This window comes from Gigantopelta aegis, chromosome 6 (assembly GCF_016097555.1).
Source record: "Gigantopelta aegis isolate Gae_Host chromosome 6, Gae_host_genome, whole genome shotgun sequence".
Lineage (NCBI taxonomy): Eukaryota > Metazoa > Mollusca > Gastropoda > Neomphalida > Peltospiridae > Gigantopelta > Gigantopelta aegis.
In genome coordinates, this window is record NC_054704.1 from 87,481,869 (window position 1) to 87,506,656 (window position 24,788).

Genomic DNA, 24,788 nt, shown 5'->3' on the forward strand with positions numbered 1-24,788 from the left:
TGTCTGTGTGTGCATGTGTGTGTCTGTGTGTGCACGTGTGTGTGCATGCGTGGACCCAGTTTTCCTACAACCGAAACCAAACTGATTCCATGGTTAACTGCACGACACTACCTGCTACTGACACACAGTTTATATTTTCACTACAAAAGCAGCAAGAGATCTTATATATACATTTTCCCATAAACAGGACAGTAAATATCATGGTTTTGATAAGCCAGGCATGAGACACTGGTTGAGATGGTTTAAAAAAAAAATTAATCCACAGACGAGGATCGATCCTATGATCCACTACACCCCAGGCAAGACAAATCCTGACACCTCTAACCGAAACTGGCAGACTGTAGTTTTAAACACGCATGTGGGATTCTTCTTGTAGCATTTGTACTAATCACTGTCGGTGGACCCATTGGGCTCTATCTCGTTCCAGCCAGTGCAACATGACTGCTATATGTCAAAATTATCAAATGTTTGACATAAAATTGCCAATGATTAATACACATGCATGTCAATGTGCTCTAGAGGTGTCGTTTAAAAAAACAATTGTACTAATCCAGACATTTTGCTGAAACTGTACGTAAACTATATCTAACTTACATGAAAGTCACAGGACCATCCTCTTTCATAACAGAACAGCAGAGCTTTCAAATAGGCTGCATGATATTCATCGGCATTACTGCAGTAGTAGGCCAGACTTATTTTCTTCGACTTCTGTCTGTCAAACTCCACCTCTTTTTTGGCTGTGATATGTTCTATTTCTGCCTGCAAAACAATTTAAAAAACACTACTATTACTACAGGTGCAGATCTTGGGTAGGGTGTTTGGGGTGCACATACTCTAAACCAAACTTCAAAGAACCCTGTAAATCTAGTGTTCAATCAGGGGATAATATCACTGTGTTTCGTTGTTAACTATAAGGATTTATCACAAAATTTGGTTTTGGGGATGGGACGAAGTCAAGTCCCTAAATCCAAACATTTTGTGATAAATCCTTACAGTTAACAACAAAACATAGTGATATTATCCCTATTCTAATATTACACCTATTAGGAGTATCTGTAAGACATTTTATTGTGTTTTTATGAAAGAAATCCCACAAATATTAAAAACCTAATTACATGTATCTATTCTCCTTACTTACGATATTCAATGACAACGCTTGTAGTAAGTAAAAGTATGACGTAATAGTTTTTCCCGTTCTCTTCACATGATGTCACTGACTTAGGAGCGAACCAAATGGCAAATTTATAAGCATTATAGTCTGTCTTTTGAACATAATTTATTGTGATATAGGATACACTAAAAGAAATATTTTCGTTAGCTGTTAATTTCTGTTGCAAGACATATGGATATGATTGGACTGTATATTTGTGAGTGGTGTTTCAACCTCATATTGAATTATTTTGAGGAATTCGCCTGGTTTAATTTTGTACAAAAACCACGTTGATAGGGTAGGTCTACAAGTTTATAACTTGCTTACATATTTTCACTTAAATTTTATATAAATACATAAAATAATACATTTACTAAAAGCAAAGTATTATTTTCAAAAGATTTTCAGAATTGTGCAATATTTTAAAGCAGTTAATGTTGTTTAAAATTGCGTTTAAAAAATCAAGTCATTTCCATCATGTCTTCTTTATAAATTTCATTGTCCCAAAAAGTATGTTCTAAACAAAAATAAGGTACCGGTACTTCAGATTGTGATATACAGTCAAACTTGTCCTAGCGGCCACCTGTACTCAGCGGTCACCTGCCTTTAAACAGCCACTTTTTTCACTCCCAAACAATTTATAATGTAAATGCACCTGTAATAAGCGGTCACCTGTCTAACGCGACCAGCGGCCACCTAAATCGGATCCCAAATCACTAAAATACCTGTATTAAGCGGCCACAGTAAATTTGTACTATTATATAAAATAAATATTTTAACAACAGCGATAAGTTGCAGCAAATAACTGGTCTTCACACCTTCAGGAATACTAGTACCCATTCAGTCCCGACATCTCTACTGTGTATCAATTAAGAAAGTATGACTAGGCTAGGCTTGACAGTTGTAGATTCACTTACTATGACAATACACCACATGAAGTAAGAATTAAGTAATTAAATGGGAAAAAGAAAACAAACGGTTAATTTAATACATTCCATTTGCATTATTTCTGAAGGAGATGTCAAATGTTGATTTATAGTCAACTGTGAAGCACACATCCATTGACTAGCAGTACAGAAGGTAAACCAGAAACAACAACAAATGTTTTAAAGACTATATATGCGGCAACCTGAACCTGCTTGCACCCTTTTAAGAACACAATCTATAAGAGCAGACCTCAAGACATGCTGGCGACTGCTGCGATCGATCAGTGACCGGACCTTACTTGGGGTGGATGGGTGCACATTCATTGCTGCTAACGAAGTGTTTAAAGTTAAAATGGCACAAAATAATAATAAAATAGTAACAATTACATCATTTTCATCTGAAGTTAGTAATGTTGTTGAAATTTATTTATATTGACATTTAAATATAATGAAAGACGCAGAATTAATATACTAACGAAAACACCACACATGAGGCTAAGTGACAGTATATTGGACGAGTTCTCAGAATTTTGTTATTGTTATAAATCCTGGTTGCCCATGACAGTGTACATCTATCGTCAGATTTATCACAAAAATTAACCAATGGAAAAAAGGCTTATATGAAAGGTGTATTAGAATTGATTTTATTTTACTTAAGTAGGGAAGATGTTATTTGTTGGGAGGTTTTGGAGGATAAATGTTTTATATAATGCATTAATTTGCATTAATTTTTTCACTTTGGAATACTGTTCATGGTTAATTTGGAGTAATTCTTTGTGCCCTTTTTAAACATTGCACATCTCTCTATAAAAATCTACAGCTACTGTGAACACTCTCACACCCACACACATACAATCTGCAATTAAATAAAATACACCCATGGCAGATCTACAGGGATTTATATGAAGGGTCCACAGGAATAATTAACCTATGAATTAAGGAAGGAAAATGGTTTGTTTAATGACACAATCAACACATTTTATAAGTTATAAGGCGTCGGACATAGGCTATGGTTAAGGACCACACAGATATTGAGGGAGGAAACCTGCTGTTGCCACTTCGTGAGCTACTCTCTTCAATTAGCAGCAAGGGATCTTTTATATGCACCATCCCATAGACAGGATAGCATATACCATTGTCTTTGATGTACCAGTCGTGGTGCACTGGCTGGAGCGAGACATAGCCTAATGGGCCCAATGACGGGGATCGATACCAAACCGACCGCACATCAAGCGAGCACTTTACCACTGGGCTACGTCTCGCCCCAATTAACCTATGATGTCAAAAACAGGGGTGGGGAAAAATAAAAATTGTCAATTGGTCCCACGTGACATCCCCCATGAGGGGAGAAAAAGAAAAGAAAGGAATAAAAAACAAGAATATATATGTATGTATAAAATGTCACATTTAAAAGGTGATATTTGCCAAATGGTGTAAAACAAATGATCATCATGGTGGCGTTTGTATGTTCTTATTTTTAATCATGAACACGGAACGTCAAAACATGACGTTATGGATCACTGGTCGGTGCAAGTGGTTTACACCTACCCATTATACTGGGATCCGAACCCAGTACCTACCAGCCTGTAGACCGATGGCCTAACCACGACACCACTAAGGCCGGTAAAAATCAAATTATGTTCATTTAGCAAAATGGAATAAATATAAAAAGGAATAAACCAAAAAAGGTTAAAAACATTTTTAATTTTTAAGTCCTTTATAATTATTAGATACACTACAATAAACAGTCTACAATAAATATATTTATAGATTATTTCAGTAAATTTTATGCTATTTCATAGCAGTGTTTATTTTACAAAGGCCTCTTGCAATTTTGTCAGTATCTTATGACACTCGACCCATATATTTTACCCTGATCCTATATATACAGTACAACCTCGATTTACCGCCTACTGTGATACCAATGTGATTTTGGCGTTATATCGAGTTGGCGTTAAAGTGAGGGTGCCAAGAATGCGCCACCAAACATATTTATCATCTGATACATCTACATGTACTAAATGTCATATAGTTTGTGTAAAACGACAATAAACAAAAAAACAAACAAACAAGGTAACAACTTAAACATTCGTTTTAATTTGTCAATCATCAATGAACATTGGAAATATAAAAACATGTATGGTAAAACGGTAAAAACGTGTACGGTAAAACGTGTTTGGTAAATTTGAATAGCACAGTGTCAAAGTCAATCATTTAAAAAAAAGTCCAGAATGTTTTTCTGCTGTGTGCTCAGAAGATTTAACTTGTTCACTCGTTTGGAAAGAAGTTGTTGAATTTACTTCAGACTCAACTGAATGTGGATTACCTTTTACAAACCGAAGAACTAGCTGTATTGTTCGTGACTCGTGCACAAGCCGCTGACGGAACATCTTCCGGTTCAGGGTCAAAATTATCTCCCAGTCATCACACTTTTCATCAATTTTTCTCACACTTTGAACAATTTATTTATTAAACGCGGGTCATACCTGATTAGCACTTAAAACAACTGATATTACGCATTTACACAGAAATGCCCAATCAAATGCGCCGATAAAATCCCTTAGTCAAGTTACTGTAACGTGATCATATGACCGGCTTTTTATCTTGTACTGCTAATTCTTTGAACTGTGGAATCACTGCATTGACAACTAACCATCACACAGTGGCATTGTCAATCATTAGACAATAACAAAAGAACAACTCCTGTAGAGCTTAATTATGGCCAATGTACTTCTGTTGAGCAGCTTGATTACAGCTAATGGGCGATACAATCTATTGGACTGTAACACCCAAAATGCATTTTGTTCAAAAACTTGTTTGGCGGATGGTGGATAGTGAGGGTGGCACTAAATAGAGGGAATTAACGAAGAAAACAAACGGTACTTGAAAGAAAGTTGGCGATACGTGAGGTTGGTGTTAAATCGGGGGCAATAAATTGAGGGTACACTGTACCATACTGACACAGCTCTGTATGCTTGTTCTTTGTAATGAAGGCAGGTATGAAATGTACTCACCTCGTAACATGCTTTCCTAATGCGTGAAAACAGATTGAGTTTGGCCTTCTGACCTCCTGCACCTGTCCAGTATAGGGTGATGAACTTGTTCAAGAAGTCTGTTCTTTCCATTAGGCTTACATCAGAACACAGAATGTGAACCCGATTTCCTGCTCCATCATTGTACAGCTCGACAGTTGTTGGAGTAAGGAAGCGACCTAAAATGACAATTAACTAAACATAAAGCTTGATTTGTCACAACACCACTAGATCACACTGACTAATTAATCATTGGCTATTGGATGTCAAACATTTGGTCATTCTGACATATAGTCTTAGAGAAGAAACCCGCTAAATTTAAATAAAGGGATCTTTTATATGCACCATCTGACAGACAGGATAGCACACACCATGTCCTTACCATAGATATACCAGTTGTGGTGCATTGGCTGGAATGAGTTGTTAAGTAAGGAAGCAAGCTAAAATGACAATTAACTAAACATAAAGTTTGCTTTTTTATAACACCACTAGAGCACATTGACTAATTAATCATCAGCTACTGGATGCCAAATATTTGGTAAATTTCACACGCAAGTCTTCAGAGAAAACCCCATTACATATTTTCATTAGCAGACAAGACACATACACATACCATAGCCTTTGATACACCGGGGCGAGACGTAGCCCAGTGGTAAAGTGCTCGCTTGATGCGCGGTCGGTTTGGGATCAATCCCCGTCAGTGGGCCCATTGGGCTATTTCTCGCTCCAGCCAGTGCATCAAAGGCCGTGGTATGTACTATCCTGTCTGTGGGATGGTGCATATAAAAGAGTAGCCCATGAAGTGGTGACAGCGGGTTTCCTCTCTATATATGTGTGGTCCTTCACCATATGTCTGACTCCATATAACCGTAAATAAAATGTGTTAAGTGCGTTGTTAAATAAAACATTTCTTTCTTTCTTGATACACCAGTAATGGGCCACTGGTTGGAACATGAAAAACCCCAATAATATTAAGTACATATATAAATTATGTATGAGAGCAATTACTCTCCATGTGTAAATGAAAAAAAAAAAATCTGCAAGGTATGTTTATTTTAATTTTTTCTAAAAAATGTACGTAATTTTTTTTTAGAAGGCAATGATTTATAAAAAAAATAAAATAAGGAAGTGAAATAACTATACTTATGTAAGGTACAAGATGTCACAGTAATTTTGAGTAAATAAATGAGCAATATAAGCATTTAATTGGTGAGGTGAGCAGTTTTTCGCCCATGTGGATATCATTTTGTATGAGCACAGGTGAGTGAGAGGAATTGCTCATTTCAAACAACAAAGTCTGTACTTTACTCTAGATATGTCTTAGATGTGTATCACACTCACTGAAAGACAACTCGGTGGGGTAAAGGTTCACAAATTATTCCCAAGGGGAACAAGAACTACGTTGACAAAATTATTTAACTTGTCTCTGTCTTATTCTGTATTTCCCACTATTTGGAAGCAGTCAATCATCGTTCCCATCCATAAAAAAGGTAGTATTCATCTGTGCAGTAATTACAGGCCAGTGGCCTTAACAAGCTGTTTATAAGTATTTGAAACATGCGTTATGAAATATATTTCAAATTTCTTTCTTGATAATGAAATAATATCTTATTTACAGTCTGGGTTTAGACCTGGTGATTCCACAGCTTATCAGTTGACAGACCTTTATAATTATATCTCTAAAGCAATGGATGATGGGAAAGAGGTAAAGGCAGTATTTTGCGATATCAGCAAAGCCTTCAATCAAGGGGAACAAGAACTACCGGATAAAATACAAAAACAATTCTTCACTGTGGTAGAGTAATCTCATAAAGTTATAACCAGACAATTGTGTGTGTCACATCGAAACCTGTGCTGTGATCATGGATGATGACAATGGAGATGAACAGAGACACAAAAACAAACCCTTCTCTGTTGAAAGTTTGTTTTGTTTAACAAAACCAACAGAGCATATTGATTGATTGATCATCGGCTATTGGATGTCAAACATTTGGTAATTCTGACATGTAGTTATCAGAGGAAACACGCTACATTTTTCCTAATGCTGCAAGGAATCTTTTATATGCACTTTCCTACAAACAGGAAAGCACATACCATGACATTTGATATACCAATCATGGTGCACTGGCGGGAACGAGAAATAGCCCAATGGGTCCACCGATGAGGATCGATCCTAGACTGACCGCACATCAGACGTCCTGTACCCCTTCTCTGTTGACGTATTGAAGTGGTGTATCAGTGTATGTGATTGTTGCACAGACGTTACATGAGCATCATGTGATACAACAGGACAATATAATCGGGAACAAGCTATGTCTCTGTCTCCAAAAAATGTGACATTCTGGAATATCATAACCTACAAAACTGAAATAAAATACTAAAATACATACAATAAATATTAAAATACATTAATTATACAAATATTTACTCCCCATTACAGATGTTTTTGTGTACATTAAAACAGACACTAACTTACCATTATAGTTGTGCATTTCAGCATGGAGGAAATCCAATGAATGCCATGGAAAGTTTACCCTGGAGAGCTGGTCATAAACAATCGAACTGAAAGATACAATATTAGTACATCTTTAAATATGTTTTCACTTCAGTAACCATATATGTATATACTAATAAGTAAACACCATGTATTCAATATATAGAGAGGTTATTACCAGAGTGTTTTTCAGTATCGTCAATATCATATATTAGGAATAAAAATCGTATGATGCGAGCCTCTGGCGAACATAATACATTATTTTTATTCCTAATATATGATATTGACGATACTGAAATACACGAGGGTAATAATCTCTTTATCATATAAGCTCAAGCTTAATACAACGTGTTTTTGTAAACTGTACACGCAACTTTAATTCCAGTCCGCCATTACTAGAAATTCAAATGACGTAAGAAAATGTGGCGCGGTGTATATTTTTGAATGGAAATGACGTCAAACTCGAATGACGTCATTTTGGATGTCCTTACATCAAAATAAAGTTATGCCTAACGTTTTTTGTTTTCTGAATGCTGATCAGCTTTCAGTGTCAAATTGCCATTGAAATGTTTTTATTTGATGACTATGAATGCATACGTCAATCATGGAGTGTCATCCAAGTACGTTTGCTTAAATGTCAATAAACCTAGTGCCAAGACCTCGACTAATTTACAACTAATTTGCAAAGTTATCAAATTCTTAAATATGTGATCTGAAAAATATCACATACTTTGATTGCACTGAAAATGTAAGATATTATATGATAAAAAGCAATACATATGTCTCTTTAAAACCAGACCCAAAACATTTTCTCATTTCCTAAATTCAACGGCCATAACTCTGAAAACAAAAGGATAAAGTGCCATGAATGTCAAATTTGACCTGTAATGGAACATGATAAAGCTATACACAAAATATCAGTTCAATACCTTGAGGTATTGATTATGGATTTCAACTGATCATTGCTGAAACCAACCAATCAATTTTTCAGTTATAATCGATAACACAAACATTACTGTTCTTAAAGTTCTTGTATTATGAGGCATATGCCATATTTTTCTTGTTGTAAAAAAACAATCAAGATGACTTCAAGAAAGAATGGTCATTTACCAAATCAATAAATGAGTTATATTACATTAAAATGTTTTTTAATTAATATCATGTTAAGCTATGAAATATAGTGTTAACAATTCATGTATGTCCTTGCTGGACAAAAATTTCAACACATGTAAATTGTTATAATCTAAGCTCTGAAATATCAGAAGGGGCAGGACATAGCCCAGTAGTAAAATGCTTGCTTGATGTGTGGTTGGTCTGGGTTCGATCCCCATTGGTGGGCCCATTGGGCTATTTCTTGTCCCAGCCAGTACACCATGACTGATATATGTTACTAGTGGAAAAATGTAGCTGGTTTCCTCTCTAAGACTATATGTCAAAATTACCAAAGGTTTGACATCCAATAGTTGATGATTAATAAATCAATATGCGGGTTTCCTCTCTAAGACTATATGTCAGAATTACAAAATGTTTGACATCCAATTATAGATGATTAATAAATCAATGTGCTCAATGTTAAACAAAACAAACTTTAACTTTTCTTAACTAAAATATCAGGTGTTAAGGTAAGAAACGCTGGATTTCCTAACTGTTCTAGAGATTAACTGATTGGATTACCCAGTGTACGGATCCAGTTTCAGATTTCTCATAGAGGGCAGCACCATCTGGAGGTCAGCTGAAAGGAAGCCATCAGAGGTCATGGTCAAGTGCAGATCAGGATATGAAGCAACGTCACCATCAAATGAATCCCTATGTGAAATAAAACAAAAACAGCCTCATTTTAACAATTAAGTTTTGTTTTTGATATACACAATCATTAAAGGGATCTAGATTTTGCTGCCATGGTAACATGTTTCCAACTAATAGAGCCTTTTAATAAAGAAAATTACATTTTATTATATAGAACATCAGTGTGCATATTCAATGTGTCTGGTAGTTTATATTATCCCAAACTGGATTTATCTCCTGATAACTTTGTATTTATTACACGGTGGAAAAGATACCATGGGTGTCATGCCAAAAGTGTGCACATTGTTCTTTCGAATACTTCCATAATCAGAAAATATCTGTAGTCAGTCACATAATTTAATAAAAACATGTTTGAATACATTTGTTTAGCCTTGAATATGTTTATGTATAAATTTCATTGAGAAATGTTTGGTGCAGGAATGAAAGGTTTCATTAATAAATACTATTGACAGGGGAAATAGCATAACAATCTAGCTTGTTTTAATATCAATAGGCCGCATGCATAGAAAAACTTATGTCGGTCATTAAAAAAAATTCCAGAGAATCACAGAAGCCACAATTTGAAAAAAAGGGAAGGTAATCCATAGTACTGAGACCTATAAGCTGATAAATAATTTTGCCTTTAACATAAAGATTAAGTGCCAGAATACAAGCAAATTTTGTTTTGTTTTTTTAATCGCTGATTGTAAAAACTTGCAGTTATGCTAGCTGCGACTCACTTGTCTTTCACTATCCTCATGTGTCCTAGCTGAGTGCGCCAGGCCACGTCTAACAAATGTAATATGTTGCCAGTCTCGGTGTGTTTCAGAAGGTGCTGCCAAGGGTTGAATGTTCTACCATCACCTTTTGTCATCATGAAACTGCCTGGTACTATGTCATTCTCAAAATAACTGAAAGATAAAATATTAAAAATTAAAAATAATACGGTATTGGCTCAAATGATCATGATGCATCAAAGGAAGGAAGGAAATGTTTTATTTAACGACGCACTCAACACATTTTATTTATGGTTATATGGCGTCGGACAAATGGTTAAGGACCACACAGTTATTAAGGGCGAAAACCCGCTGTCGTCACTTCATGGGCTACTCTTTTCGAGTAGTAGCAAGGGATCTTTTATATGCACCATCCCATAGACAGGATAGCACATACCACAGCCTTTGATGCATTAGCTGGAGCAAGAAATAGCCCAAGGGGCCCACTAACAGGGATCGATCCCAAACTGACCACGCACCAAGCGAGCGCTTTACCACTGGGCTATGTCTCGACCCCACCTCAGACGAACTCACTACAGTACTGCTCACTGAGCTACATCGAACCTCACCCACCTCTCTTCCTATCTATGAACGCATGAATCACTCAATGTCCAGTTTTGGCAAAATAGCTTTTGTTTTAACCCTTTAAAACTGCTCTTGACTGAATTGTACATCGATCTTACAATCTCTATATGAATGCAGTAACATTCATTGAAAGTAAAATTTGTTGTGTTTAATGACACTACTAGAGCACATTGATTTATTAATCATCAGCTATTGCAGGCACAATATTTCACCTGAACCACCATTCTGTTCACGTGTCGGTTACGCAAAATTAAATTTACCCAAAACACAAATCGGTTATGTCTTGACCTGTAGAGGTTCAGAAATTAAAACTCACTATTACAGTAAGTTTATTAAAGCAGACATATTCCTAGTATTCCGACAAATGTTTTAGACTGAATTTTTAGATATTTGATGTGCAGTAAACCAATAAACAACATTACACTGCAACAATTGTAACATGCGACCAGTCTAAACTAAATGGTCTACATAGAATCTATATATTGTATCTCTAAACGAATATATGTAGACATAATATTGGAATGCCAATAATTTTACGAAATTTTGGAAACGGTTTTAATGTAAACAGGAATCCAAAAGTGTCACAAAAGTTGAAAAATACTAACATCGCATAATGAGCTTTAAAAAACAAACATTGTTCATTAGTAGCAAGGGATCTTTTATATGCATTTTCCCCACAGACTGGACAGCACATATCACAACAGTCATGGTGCACTGGTTGGGATGGGGGAAAAAAAACCAATCAGAGAATGGTTCCACTGAGGTGATTTGATCCTATGACGCACGCACCTCAGGCGAGAGCTCTACCATCTGAGCTGGATCGCACCCCTAATACTCAATGAATGCAGTAAGCTTAAGTGTCACATTGATTTTATGAAACGAGTGTCACGAGTTTTGTAAAATCAGTACGATTCACATGCAAGTTTAATCATTTCTTTATTATCAATATTATCCATGATATTATATTTTTTTAAAGATTAAAAGGACCATGTCAAAACTTTGCAAATGTAACTAGAAGGAGATGATGAAATGATGCCATTTTGGTAAGCAAATACACAAGGCGAAGACTGGTGAAGCCACATTATGATGACAGTCAGTTGTTGGTCATGTAAAATTGTTATGACACACGTGTGTCATACTGGTTATATTTCCCTGTATATGTTGAACTATGTAAATAATAATACTCAATATGCAGTTCTGGTGAAATCTTTTAAAACCAATTCTGACTGAATCACTTGTCATTTATTTCACACCTCCCCAATACATGTAGTTCAGAATCATGTGTGTATAATTAGAAAATTTGTTTCTAATTTTCATTATTATTCATACTTACCTAGTGCTAGCACAATAAACTATACCTCCCACCCACCCCTATGAGGCTTTCCCTCGATGGGTTTGGGTGCACTTTGAACCGAGAATGAAGTTACAGGTAGCCCGTGCAAGGATAGCATTGCGCATATCCAGCAAGGGAGAGAATTCTGTAGTGTGTAGGTATGACTCAGGTTGAAAAGCATATTTGTTGTGCTAGCACTAGGTAAGTATGAATAATAATGAAAATTAGAAACAAATTTTCTAACAGTCTTATTCAACTTACTGTGCTAGCACAACAAATATGCTATAACGGACGTGCAATGACACCATTAGAGCACGTGAATTTAACATTAATGGGAGGAGGTAAGAAAATAGAGGACTTACCTGTACCCAAAAAGCTCCTTTGAAGTAATGACATGGAGATAGGATGAACCACGACATATGGTAACAAGGAATCAAAAAACTTTTTTGAAAAAAAAAAAAAGGGGCTTCCCAAAAAAAAAAATCATCCCCATGAAAGGGAGGAAAAACATCTCCCCAGGGAGAGGAAATGGTAGACAACACTACAAAAAAACCCATCCCTCAGAAAAGGGTGGAGTGTTAAACATGCGTGAATCGATGGCAGTCGGACGGAAAAGAGGTCGACCCCTTTCCGTTGCCCTGCGCACAGACACGACGTGTTGAGCCGCAATGACTGTCTGGATCCTACACGTACCGTCAGGACCAACCGCCATATCCCGGAAATAGAAACGGTCAAAAGTGTGCCGTCCTTTCCAAACCCCTGCATTCATGACCTTTATAATATCTGAAGAGTCATGAAAATTCAGGGAAGCAGAAATGGCTCATGTGGTTTAACAGAGAAATTCCGTAACACATGATCACCCGCCATCTCATATGCTAGCTTGATGGTAGCTGCTATCCATCGAGAAAAAGCATTTTTTGTGACATCACCCGGCCTAATGGTATAAGAAATAAACAATCTCTTTTTACCCTGCCACCGGTTTTTCGTACGCTCCAAATAATACTTCAATGCTCTCACCGGGCAAAGAAGTCTATCCGAGTTACCAGATGACAGTGTACGAGATAAACTGTGAATGACAGTAGGTGGAAGATAGGGTCGGTACGTAAAGTGACAGACCCGTCCGAATTGTAATCAACCAAGTCATGCAAAAAAGCATGTATCTCACTGATCCGACGACAAGCCGCCAGTGAAACCAGAAACAGTCTTCCACGTCAAGGCACAAAGACTAGCAAACCTCAACGGCTCATAAGGCGCACCCTTAAGAGCATGTAACACCAGAAAGACATTCCATTTCGGAATAATGAAAGGTCGTTCAACCGTGGATTGTAATGATTTAAGTAAATCATGCAACACCAAGTTCGTAGAAAAGTCACGACATCCACACTGTTTAAGAGTAGTGAAAATCGCAGCTCTGTGACTTTTCACTGTCGTCACTTTAAGTTTCCTTTCTTGGACCAACGCCAGAAAGTACTCCGCGAAATCATTGACAGTAGGCGATAAGGGATCGAAATCCCTTGCGTTCGCCCAACGAACCCACATACGCCAGTGACACTGATAAACCCGACTCGGTAGATTTGCGTTTTGCTGAAGAGACGAGATGCGCAATTCTTGTCGAAAAACCTCTGCGTCGCAAGGAAGCCCTGATAACCTCCACGCGTGAAGCCGGAAGACCTCCGGCTTCGGATGCCACACCGTCTGACTCAGTCGCTGGCTGAGTAGATCGGACAACACTGGTAACCGGAACGGGACTGCCACTAACAGTGACAGGAGCTGTGGAAACCAGGGCTGCACCACCCACAGAGGAGCTATCAGCGTCACGTGACAAGGTTCCTGGACCACTTTGGTCAACACCTTGCCGAGTAAGACAAGAGGAGGGAAGGCATAAAAATCCAGTCCCGTCCAATCCATACTTAACGCGTACTCCAACGCCAATGTGTCCGGTACCGGGGACACGAACACCGGCAATTGGTTGTTCAACCGTGTGGCAAACATGTCCACCTGTGGACTGCCCCACACCTGAAGAACCGCTGCGACCACCCCTTTGTTCAACATCCACTCCGTCTGAACAGGGGTATGTCGACTGCGGGCATCGGCTAACACATTCACCGATGAAGGAGTGTGTTTTGCCCACAGAGTGGTCCCTAATTGGTCGCAGAATTCCAAAATCGCAAGAGCTTTGCAACCCAAAGTCTCCGATTTCGTTCCACCCCAACGATTGAGATATGCCACTACCGACGTATTGTTGTATCTCAACAGAATTCGACGGTGTCGAAGAACACACCGGAAATGAAGACAGGCACAATGCACTGCCTCCATCTCCAAACAGTTGATATGAAGCTTCCTCTTGGAGAGATTCCATACCCCTGAAATGTGTTGATCCAACAGATGCGCCCAGTACCCGTGCAGCGACGCATCCGTGAAAAGGATCAGATCCGGAGCAGGGGGGTGCAACGGAACCGATAGGGACATGCACCTGTCCGACAGGCACTCCTGTATTGGATGAGTGAACCATGGGCCCAGAGGCACTATCGTGTCCCAATTGTGACCGTCCCACCGTGGGGACAAATGCCACTGGAGTGATCGTTTGAATCGTCAGAACCGCACGATCAATGAGGCCAGAGATTCGAGGTGGCCCAACACTACGTGGAGAGATCGTACCATAGTACTTTGCTCCCCCATCAAACGTCGCGCCGACGTTTGAAAATTGTGGATACGCACATCGGTGGGATGAACCGACAGTACCACAAGATCGAAGACCACTCCGAGATATATGAAAATCTGAGCCGGCGTTAACTCCGATTTCACCCAATTGGGAATAAAACCCAATTAGAGGATCGTGTCCAAAACCAACCCGACATTGGTCTGACACTCCTGTTGCGGCGAAGCTGGGATCAACCAATCGTCCAGATAGGTATGCATTCGAACCCCTAACAAATGAACATGACCTACCACCGCTTTTACCACACGTGTAAAAGCATGGGGACTCGTCGCCAAACCGAACGGGAGCACAACTCGTATGCTTTCCCGTCGAACAGGAAGCGCAGAAACTTCCAAAACGCCTTGTGCACCGGGACATGGAGGTATGCGTCTTTAAGATAAATCGACGCAGCCCACTCCCCATTTTGAAGCAGGTTCCGGACCGAATGAACTGTTTCCATTTTCATGGAAGGAACATCGACGTAGACGTTCAGTGGCTTCAAATTTAGGATTGGTCTCCATTCCCCATTTTTCTTGTGGGTGAAGAAAAGAGGAGAATAAAATCCCGGAGTGTCCAGACTGACTCTCTGGATGGCCCCTTTGTCGAGAAACTTGGCAATCATACTCACCACTAAAACGCGCCGATCCGCGGACGGTAACGGCGGCATTCTCGGAGTGGAAGTAAGAGGGGGGCTCGAAGAAAAGGGTATTTTGTAACCGTGTCGAACGACCAACAGAACCCAGGGGTCGAGACCAGGCAGCTTGCACCAATTTCGAAGGAAATGGCGGAACCTTCCCCCCACGGGTATGGTTGCTAACAGTACCTCCGAAAGCAACTGCCGATCGTTCACGTACCCTCACCCCAACCTCTTACCACCTGTAGGCGCAACGCCTTTGGTGGACTGAGAACGGAACGCAGTACAATGTTTGCGTCCTCGCTTAGCGGAAGACGGGTTGTTACCTGGTTGCCTCCTAGTGTCAGGAACCCTAGGGATCTGAGCCGACTGTAAAAAAGCAGCCTTTTTCACAGGAGGAGGCGTCGGACATGGTAAATTCAACACAGAATTCCCAACTACCAACCGTATGTCAAGTTCAACCGAAAAACAAACACAAAATTACAAGTAAAGAAAACTTTTTGCCAAAGCTTAACAGGTGTTAACAGGTGGACTGCAGAATTGAGAATGAAGTTACAGGTAGCCCGTGCAAGGATAGCATTGCGCATATCCGGCAAGGGAGAGAATTCTGCAGTGTGTAGGTATGACTCAGGTTGAATAGCATATTTGTTGTGCTAGCACAGTAAGTTGACTAAGACTATTCCGAGATACTATGATGTAGAAAAACTGCCATGATATGTTAATTCAAATACAGACCAGATGTCATGCTTGATTACAAAAGACTGTATTGCATTAATGATTGTGACAATATTAAACTTCAAAAGAAACCTACTATACTTTAAACTGTTTGTATTCTGCTAGTGATTCTGCGGAGTTTCCCAGTAAAGCGTATATGAGAGACAAGTGTAGATAGAGCTGTGGTGTGTCACTCATCACCTCGGGTGATGCTAGATTCAAGGCTTCCTTCAAGATGTCAGCATCAGAAACACCTGCAAGTATACGGTTATCTACTTAAGGACACCTCAACACATTGTTCAGTTAGTGTTTTTCCTTCTTTATTGTATTTTGTATCGTGTTATTTATGATATAGCAAGGAAACAACATACATATGTGTGATTTCAATTTAGAGACATACAATTGGCTTCTACCTAGCAACCACAGACATACCATCCAATGAAACAAGCACAATTAACTGTTCTGTGCTGTATAGTGTATAGGTGAACATGAATCTGACTGAAATTTAACTGCAAATAAGCTTTAATCGGAAAACACATTTAAATAGGATCAGAAACAGATTTATTAAAATGAACAGTTTAAGCAAGAAATTGTCAGCTATATAACATCACAAAATGGTTTACAATGCCTAATAAATAAAGGCCTCTAAGAACTGAAAATTTGTGTAAAACATTTATGGGTTAAGTAAAAACAAATTCAACTAACTTATTCTGAGTTTGTATAACATGTCATGACCATGACCATGATGTCCTATATTTAAAGTGTGAATAAAAAATGGCGTTACAAATCTAGGCATGTGCTGGCAATGTACAACCTAAGTATGATTGTTATCACAATTTCCAGGGTCATGAACTAGGAGCAAGTGCCTTTAATTTCCCTTTGGTTTACGGATTACCTTGACGACTACCCGCATGAAAACACAGCAATGATTCAATAGCTCGAGATCCCAGTCCTGGAGGGGCATGTTTGGCAAGCTTGAGAACCGATCTCCAGGTACTGGCAGCCTCCTCTGCCTTTGGAGATGTCATGACTCTGTAGACGGAAGAAAGAAGATACAAGAGTTAACCTTAAGGGTGCAGTCTGCAGTATATTTTTGTAATATTTGTAAAATAGACAATAATAAAATGAATTACTGTGAATTACAGGGCTTTAGATTGCACCAAAATTGAGGCATTAAAGTGTGTGCCCAAAGTATGTCCAAAGTAAACAAGCCCAAATTAAGTATAAACATGCTAACCTCAAAACATTTCACCTCAAAATCAATGAAATAAAATAACTTGAAATGCATTTCTGAATATGTACAACTCTTTACCAGCTATTATTAACATTACTGCAATAAAAAAAACTTTGATGTTCTCAGAACAGACAAAAAGCCTGTTGAGCCCAAATTAGTGTGATAAACAAACAGTATACAAACCTAAAGTCGACGACAGTCACTACTCGCACCCTTGTCTTGGGTTTGTACACAATACATATAGCATATCTTACCGTAATTTCACTTGACATCAATATTTCGTAAAAGGTACAATTATTTAATCACAAGATTTTCTTCTAACACATTCAGGTGGATTAGTAATGTTCAAACAAATAATTTTCAATAGCAATTTTGCATTAAATTAGAAATTTTTCCAGCATTCTTAAAACAGAAACATCATGTACCCAGTTTATGGTTAATGTAAGGAGATGCAAAGTGACGTCACTGGAATACTGACGTCATTCAAATTCAAAACTAGATATACTATTACAATGCTTCGCCACATTAAAATAAAAACTGGTCTACTAACCTTGAGCCCTGTCAAATTTCTGAGAAGCAGACAATGTTGTTTACAGTTTGGTATTTTTTATTTTTCCATAACTCTGAACAAAATATTAATTTTAAGTTTTAAAAGATGAAAGAAATAAAAAGTACCTTTTGTCAAACATATCATATAAAGAAATTATTGTTGCATATGTTTTATTCACTGTGTACGAAGCCTAAACAAGGGTGCAAAAAGTGACCTTAATTTCATTCATTTCAACTTATTTTAGTGCTTATATCCAATTAAGATTCAAGCACGCTGTCCTGGATACACACCTCAGCTATCTGGGCTGTATGTCCAGGACAGTGGGTTAGATGTTAATGGTTAGTGAGAGAGAGTAGGGTGTAGTGGTCTTACACCTACCCACTGAGTTGCTAAAACGTGCTCTAGGTGGGAACTGGTACTGGGCTGTGAACCCTGTAATTACCAGCCGTATGTCCGATAGCTTAACCATGACATCACTGAGGCTGGTAGGCTGCAAACCTAAATAAATGAGAATGTAGACTAATTACCCTTGATCATTAATATCGGCCATCAAAGCAAACCTCTGGGCAGATATTTGATCAACAGCCAAAGGTTCCAGATTTCCGCAGTCGAGCACACTGTTTGCTGCTTCCCTGTACAGTTGGGAGGCCATATCAGGCTGGTCGTGATGGCAATACAGCCTCGCTGCCTCGCTTAGCAGACACGCACGATTTACACCTAAAATATAGTCATCATTAGTCACACTGGAAATATTAGGAAATGTGAACAAGTCACACTTGAAATACATCTGAAATATGTTATCATTAGGAAAGAAAGAAGTGTTTTATTTAACAACGCGCTCATCACATTTTATTTACGGTTATATGGCGTCAGACATATGGTTAAGGACCACACAGATTTTTTTTAGAGGAAACCCGCTGTCGCCACATAGGCTACTCTTTTATGACAGGCAGCAAGGGATCTTTTATTTGCGCTTCCCACAGGCAGGATAGCACAAACCATGGCCTTTGTTGAACCAGTTATGAATCACTGGTCGGTGCAAGTGGTTTACACCTACCCATTGAGCCTTGCGGAGCACTCACTCAGGGTTTGGAGTCGGTATCTGGATTAAAAATCCCATGCCTCGACTGGGATCCGAACCCAGTACCTACCAGCCTGTAGACCGATGGCCTGCCACGAGTTATCATTAGGAAGCACCCACAAAAAACACATGAAATGTTCTAATTAGTAAATAAACAAAACTGCACAAGTGAACCCCGAAATATGTAATAATTATAGGATATTAAATGAGCTTCCATTTCGTATCATGTTTATGTCCCAAGTAAACTAATTTTCAATTGTCACGAGCTTTAGCAAGTGACAATGAAAATTATTTTACGAAGGACATAAACATAATATGAAATGGTAGTGAGTTTAATATCCTATTTATTACCCATAATTGATCTTAATTTATATAACTCAACTCGTATCGTTGACATTCCTATATAATACGGTTGTAGTGCGCCAATCGATGACATCATTGTGTGACGATCAAGTGTTACGTCCCACTTGGTGTTCTAGTGGGATGTATCACTTTGATATGTCCCAAGATATTTTTAATCATATGGGTAATAATTAGCAAATATGCACAAGTCAACCTTAAATTATACAGTAAAACTTGTCTAAACCGTATCGTTTCAGGGCCGTAATAATTAAGAAAATTTGGGACCATAAAACTTGGCTAATTTTGACAGCATTAAGGTTTGTTCAGGGTCTGGTAAATGACAAGTTTTACTGGATATCAATAATAATAAATGTCTCGCAAAGAAGCTGTAGAAGTACTTAAGTGCCTTGTACGAGAATAGCCGATTGAATTTAAGAACCACTGAAATCATAATATTGTCTTGTCACAATAGACTATTCTCGTATGAGGCACTTATATCATGTGGTGTTGCCTTTACACCAAGCCATAAAATATATATATTTACATTCAGTCCAGCACTTGATAAATTATATCGGGCAATTACCGTCTACTTTTTCTGAATTCTCAAGAAAGGCTTCAGCAGCCAGACTGATGTTCCCCCGTGACCAGTGGAAGTATGGAACAGCCCAGTCGAAAACATGCTTCACCACTTCAGGATACCTGCACAGCACAACGAAAAGAAGGGCTTTCACTTTAATATGGATCTGTAGGCAATCATTACTTTGCACACAATTTGTAATCATGATAGAAGCAAGTTAAGCTTCTTTACAAATTCAGTGATCAATCTTAATTTTCAAGTTTTTTTCATTTTGTTTTAATTTTTCAAGAAGCTATGCCACAAAGGAGGATATTCTTATATTAAGTTTGTACAACAATAAAGCAAACATTAAAGCTTATTTAATATTTATATTTAATTAAGGCTGGTAGACTCTGGGTTCTCATCCCGGTACTGGATGATCCAGAGAGAGAGAGAGTTTGAATGAATCATCGAGGAAGGAAACTACACCAACTTCTCTCTAACTCACCACTAACAACTAAAAAGTTTTTTTTTTTTAAAGACACTGCTAGAGCACACTGATTTATTATTCATCAGCTATTGGATGCCAAACATTTGGTAATTCTGACATATAGTCTTTAGAGAGGAAACTTGCCACATTTTTCCATTAATAGCAAAGGATTTTTTATATGCACTTTTCCACAGACAGGAAAGCACATACCACATCATTTGATTTACCAGTCATGGGGCACTGGCTGGAATGAGAAATATGACAATTGGCCCACTGACGGGGGACTGACTGTGCATCAGATGAGCACTTAACCACTGGGCTACATCCCATCCATCACTAACAACTAATCAGGACAGTGTGCATAAGCCTTAATTCAATATACATTGTAAGCATGAAAATAAGTCAAAATGAAAAGAAATGAACAAATAAAGTGAGCACAACTCATTACCTTTTACTGAGTGAATGTTTAACAAATCGGAGCAGTGATTGCATTGCCTGCTTCATAACATCAGTCTCGGACCGAGTCCGTTTACGGGATTTGTTGTATCGAGCGGCCGAGATGCTCCGTGGCAACATCAGATCCATTACGACTGACAGGACTAGCAAAAACACAACATTCATAATTACTTATCAACCATAAAACATACTGTCAACACAAAGAGAGAACATTTTGAAAATGAACATTGGAGTACATTTATGAATAATATCACAAAATCTTACACAATGAATTCAGCAAATTTAAATTATTACAATAAAATATTTTATGATAATTGAGTGCCAACTGGTTTTTAAATACTCAGCAAAAAACCCCTCTCTTTTGATTTACTATATTACTGTTAATCAAGATTTTAATATCCAAGAACAGTTTAACTAACACAAACCAACAACATAATTGTATATGTATTATTCATTTTCAGGCCCATAGGAACATCTTGAGTGTGTGTGTGTGTGTGGTGGGGGCACACAATCAAGTGGTGAGAACAAAGTCTCTAGTGTGTGTGTGTGTGTGTTGTGGGAGGGGGGGGGGGTGCACAAGTCAGATTTTTATCTTTATTTATATACAGTAAGACAAAAAAACCCATGTATTTGTCACCCAAAGCAATAATAATAATTAATTAAAAAATTGCCAAAGCCCACCAATGACAAATTTGAGCCTGGCTTTTTTTTTAAAAAAAGCACCAATTTTAGCAAATAAACATGACTGAAAGGTTAATTTGTTGCATGTAGACATATTTCAAATGTTAAATAATGGTAGACAATTTTTACTGATGTGGAGGTGGTTTACCAACAGTGACATGAGGTGGAATGTCAAGGGAACTTTGGGGGAGTTTTGGAGGGGATCATAAAAAAAATATATATAATAAAATTATAACTATTGCAAAATTTAGGGGGGGCCCGGGCCCCTGGGACACGCCCTAGATCCGCCTCTGATTATTATTTACTATTTTCAGCACATACACACACAAAATATATTTTAAGCGAGATTATTAATATTAAATGACAAAATCTTCTGCAACTCACTTGAAATCAAGGCAACCTGATACAGATGATGGCCCATGTTATCAGAATAAAGCGCCCCATATCCAAAATAAGTAAATGGCAGCCAAGCAGTGGATTCATGTCCGATAAAGTTTGTGTTCATAGACCTCTCAAAAAAGACGTAACTCCAGACATTCCTCTTCACAAACTCAATCTTGTAGTTTTTTATTTTTTTAAAAGAATCATAGTCTGCTCTTAAAATCTCCTTGATGTGTTTTTCAACATATGCAAGAAGTCGATAGAGCAAGGACAGTTGGATGCTGGCAAATGACTGACCTAGCTGCAGGTCTGACACCTCAGTTTTCATAACTCTTGGAAGTTTTGTGTACGACTGCGAGCTAGTTTTGGTCTGTTTTCTTCTCCACAGTGTGTGAAGAGCAAGCTGAAACAAGGATGGCACAACCCTGGTTACATGCACGTCGGAGGGACAGAACTCAAACAAGTCACTGGCATCCAGGTCAATGTGTTCAACATTTCTAAAGGGAATCATGTAATCTGCAAAGCAGAGTTTTAGTCTTTCTCTTCGTCGACGTTTCTGTTTCTTACTAAGGGCTCTCTTTCTTTCACCATCAACTTCCTCATCATCATCGGATTCATCTATCGGTATATCATCTTCCAGGTCAAAGCCATGCAATGAGAGGGATGGTGAATCCGCAGAACTTTCAGAGTCAGATGAAATGAAACACTCTTCTGCAGAATAATACTCTGATCCATCACTGTCAATGTTGTCGCCATGACTACCGGAACACCCTACTTCAGGAGAGACACTGCCAGCAGAATCTTGAAGAGAAAGTTTCTTCTTTGCCTTCTTCCTTCGTTTTGATGATCCAACTTGTGGCTTTTCCTTTTCTATTTCCCATGATATCATACGAGAGAGATTTGGACGATGCAGTCTTTGAGAAATCAAAATGTTTAATCCACTTTTATCTTCTTCCATAGTTTTGCTGTCAAGAAAAACATTTCAGATCATTGTGTAAATTAAATATTAACAAATGAAACAATTATTCAATAGGTACTATATTAGCTTCTTCGTAAAAAATTTAGAAAATAAGTTTATGGTTGATTCAACAGATACCGAGATGGATTCGAAAAGAATGTAAACAATGCAGCACAACATGACATTCACAAGTACATTGATTTATTAATCAGCTACTAGATGCCAAACATATGGTAATTTTGATATGTAGTCTTAGAAGAGAGGAAACCCGCTACATTTTTCCATTAGTGGCAAGGGATCTTTTGCAAGCACCATCCCACAAATAGAACAGCACATACCACAGCCTTTAATATAAAAGTTGTGGTGTACTGTCTGGAACGAGAAATAAACTAATGGGAATACCAATGGGGAATGATCCTTTTGTTGAGTGGGAAGCAGTCTTGGCTTCTCACATTTCAAGATAAAAGCAAATGCTAGAAATTTAGGGCTAGAACTTAAGAACTGGTCTGCCATAGCAATTTAAAAACAAAAATGTTTGGCCTAGTGTTACCAGAAGGTCAAGCAAGGGGAACTGATATTTACTGCTCAACATCAGTTGTTTTGTCGACTTATTCAGTGTTAATGAATTCACTTTTGTTAATTTGCTTAGAACACAAAAACCCCACCATAAAATGCACTTAATTCATTATGAAATGGACACTCCTTCAAAAATTCCTTATGGTCAGTGTTTCTGCCAGAAATAAATTCTTGGGTATGGCACTATGGAATTGAATGCAACCACAGTCAACAGGGGGGTATGATGGGGCCTCCCCCAGAAGGAAAATGGGTTAAAATTAACTTCAAAAAACAATCTGCAACAAAATTTGGGTATGGCGCCATACCCGTTTTACCCTCTGGCAGAAACCATTATGGTACCTATGATAATGGCATATAGACTCTAAAGCTTAAGATCAAGTTCAGTCAGTAGTGCTCCCATCCCAACCAGTGTACCATGACTGGTATATCAAAGGCTGTGGTATGTGCTGCCCTGTCTGTGGGAAATGCATATAAAAGATACCTTGCTGCAAACTGATCTTAATGCCACAAATAGGATTATCGTCTTATTACAGATGGAAAGAAAGAAAGAAATGTTTTATTTAACGATGCACTCAACACATTTTATTTACGGTTATATGGCGTCAGACATATGGTTAAGGACCACACAGATTTTGAGAGGAAACCCGCTGTCACCACTACATGGGCTACTCTTTCCGATTAGCAGCAAGGGATCTTTTATTTGCGCTTCCCACAGGCAGGATAGCACAAACCATGGCCTTTGTTGAACCAGTTATGGATCACTGGTCAGTGCAAGTAGTTTACACCTACCCATTGAGCCTTGTGGGGCACACACTCAGGGTTTGGAGTCGGTATCTGGATAAAAAATCCCATGTCTCAACTGGGATCTGAACCCAGTACCTACCAGCCTGTAGACCGATGGCCTAACCACGACGCCACCGAGGCCGGTATATTACAGATGGAATCTTTGCTTTCTCGGGACTGACCTCGGCGGCATCGTGGTACTGGGTTCGGATCCCCGAGGCATGGGATTTTCAATCTGGGCTGTCTGTCCATGACAGTGGGTTACTGATCAGTTGTTTAAAATAGTGGATAGCGCAAGAGATGTTATCCTTACACCTACCCATTGAGTTGTTAAAACCCAGTACCTCCCAGCATTATGTCTGATGGTTTAATCACTACGACACAGGGTACGGTCTTTAGTAGCAAGGCCCACTGACGGTGTCTCAGACAGGATTGGCCTACATAGCACGGTCTTTGTTGAACCTTTTTTGTTTTGTTTAACGACACCACTAGAGCACATTGATTTATTAGTCATTGGCTATTGAATGTCAAACATTTGGTCATTTAGACATATAGTCTTGGATGTAACCCGAT

The 24,788-nt window shown here is 38.4% G+C and overlaps 1 protein-coding gene across 2 annotated transcripts in view; it reads right to left on the minus strand.

Annotated features, from left to right (window-relative positions):
- Nucleotides 1-24,788, minus strand: part of LOC121375890 — a 42,157-nt gene that overhangs the window by 15,329 nt on the left and 2,040 nt on the right. For both annotated transcript variants that reach the window (XM_041503577.1, XM_041503576.1), the window contains exons 2-12: nt 21,902-22,863; nt 20,829-20,979; nt 19,918-20,033; nt 18,439-18,628; nt 17,023-17,159; nt 16,225-16,381; nt 10,128-10,298; nt 9,277-9,408; nt 7,585-7,670; nt 5,091-5,287; nt 595-759 (exon numbers count right to left, since the gene is read on the minus strand). In XM_041503577.1, the coding sequence (XP_041359511.1) occupies nt 595-759; nt 5,091-5,287; nt 7,585-7,670; nt 9,277-9,408; nt 10,128-10,298; nt 16,225-16,381; nt 17,023-17,159; nt 18,439-18,628; nt 19,918-20,033; nt 20,829-20,979; nt 21,902-22,856 (2,457 nt within the window). In that variant the 5' untranslated portion in view covers nt 22,857-22,863. The remainder of the gene's footprint in view (nt 1-594; nt 760-5,090; nt 5,288-7,584; nt 7,671-9,276; nt 9,409-10,127; nt 10,299-16,224; nt 16,382-17,022; nt 17,160-18,438; nt 18,629-19,917; nt 20,034-20,828; nt 20,980-21,901; nt 22,864-24,788) is intronic.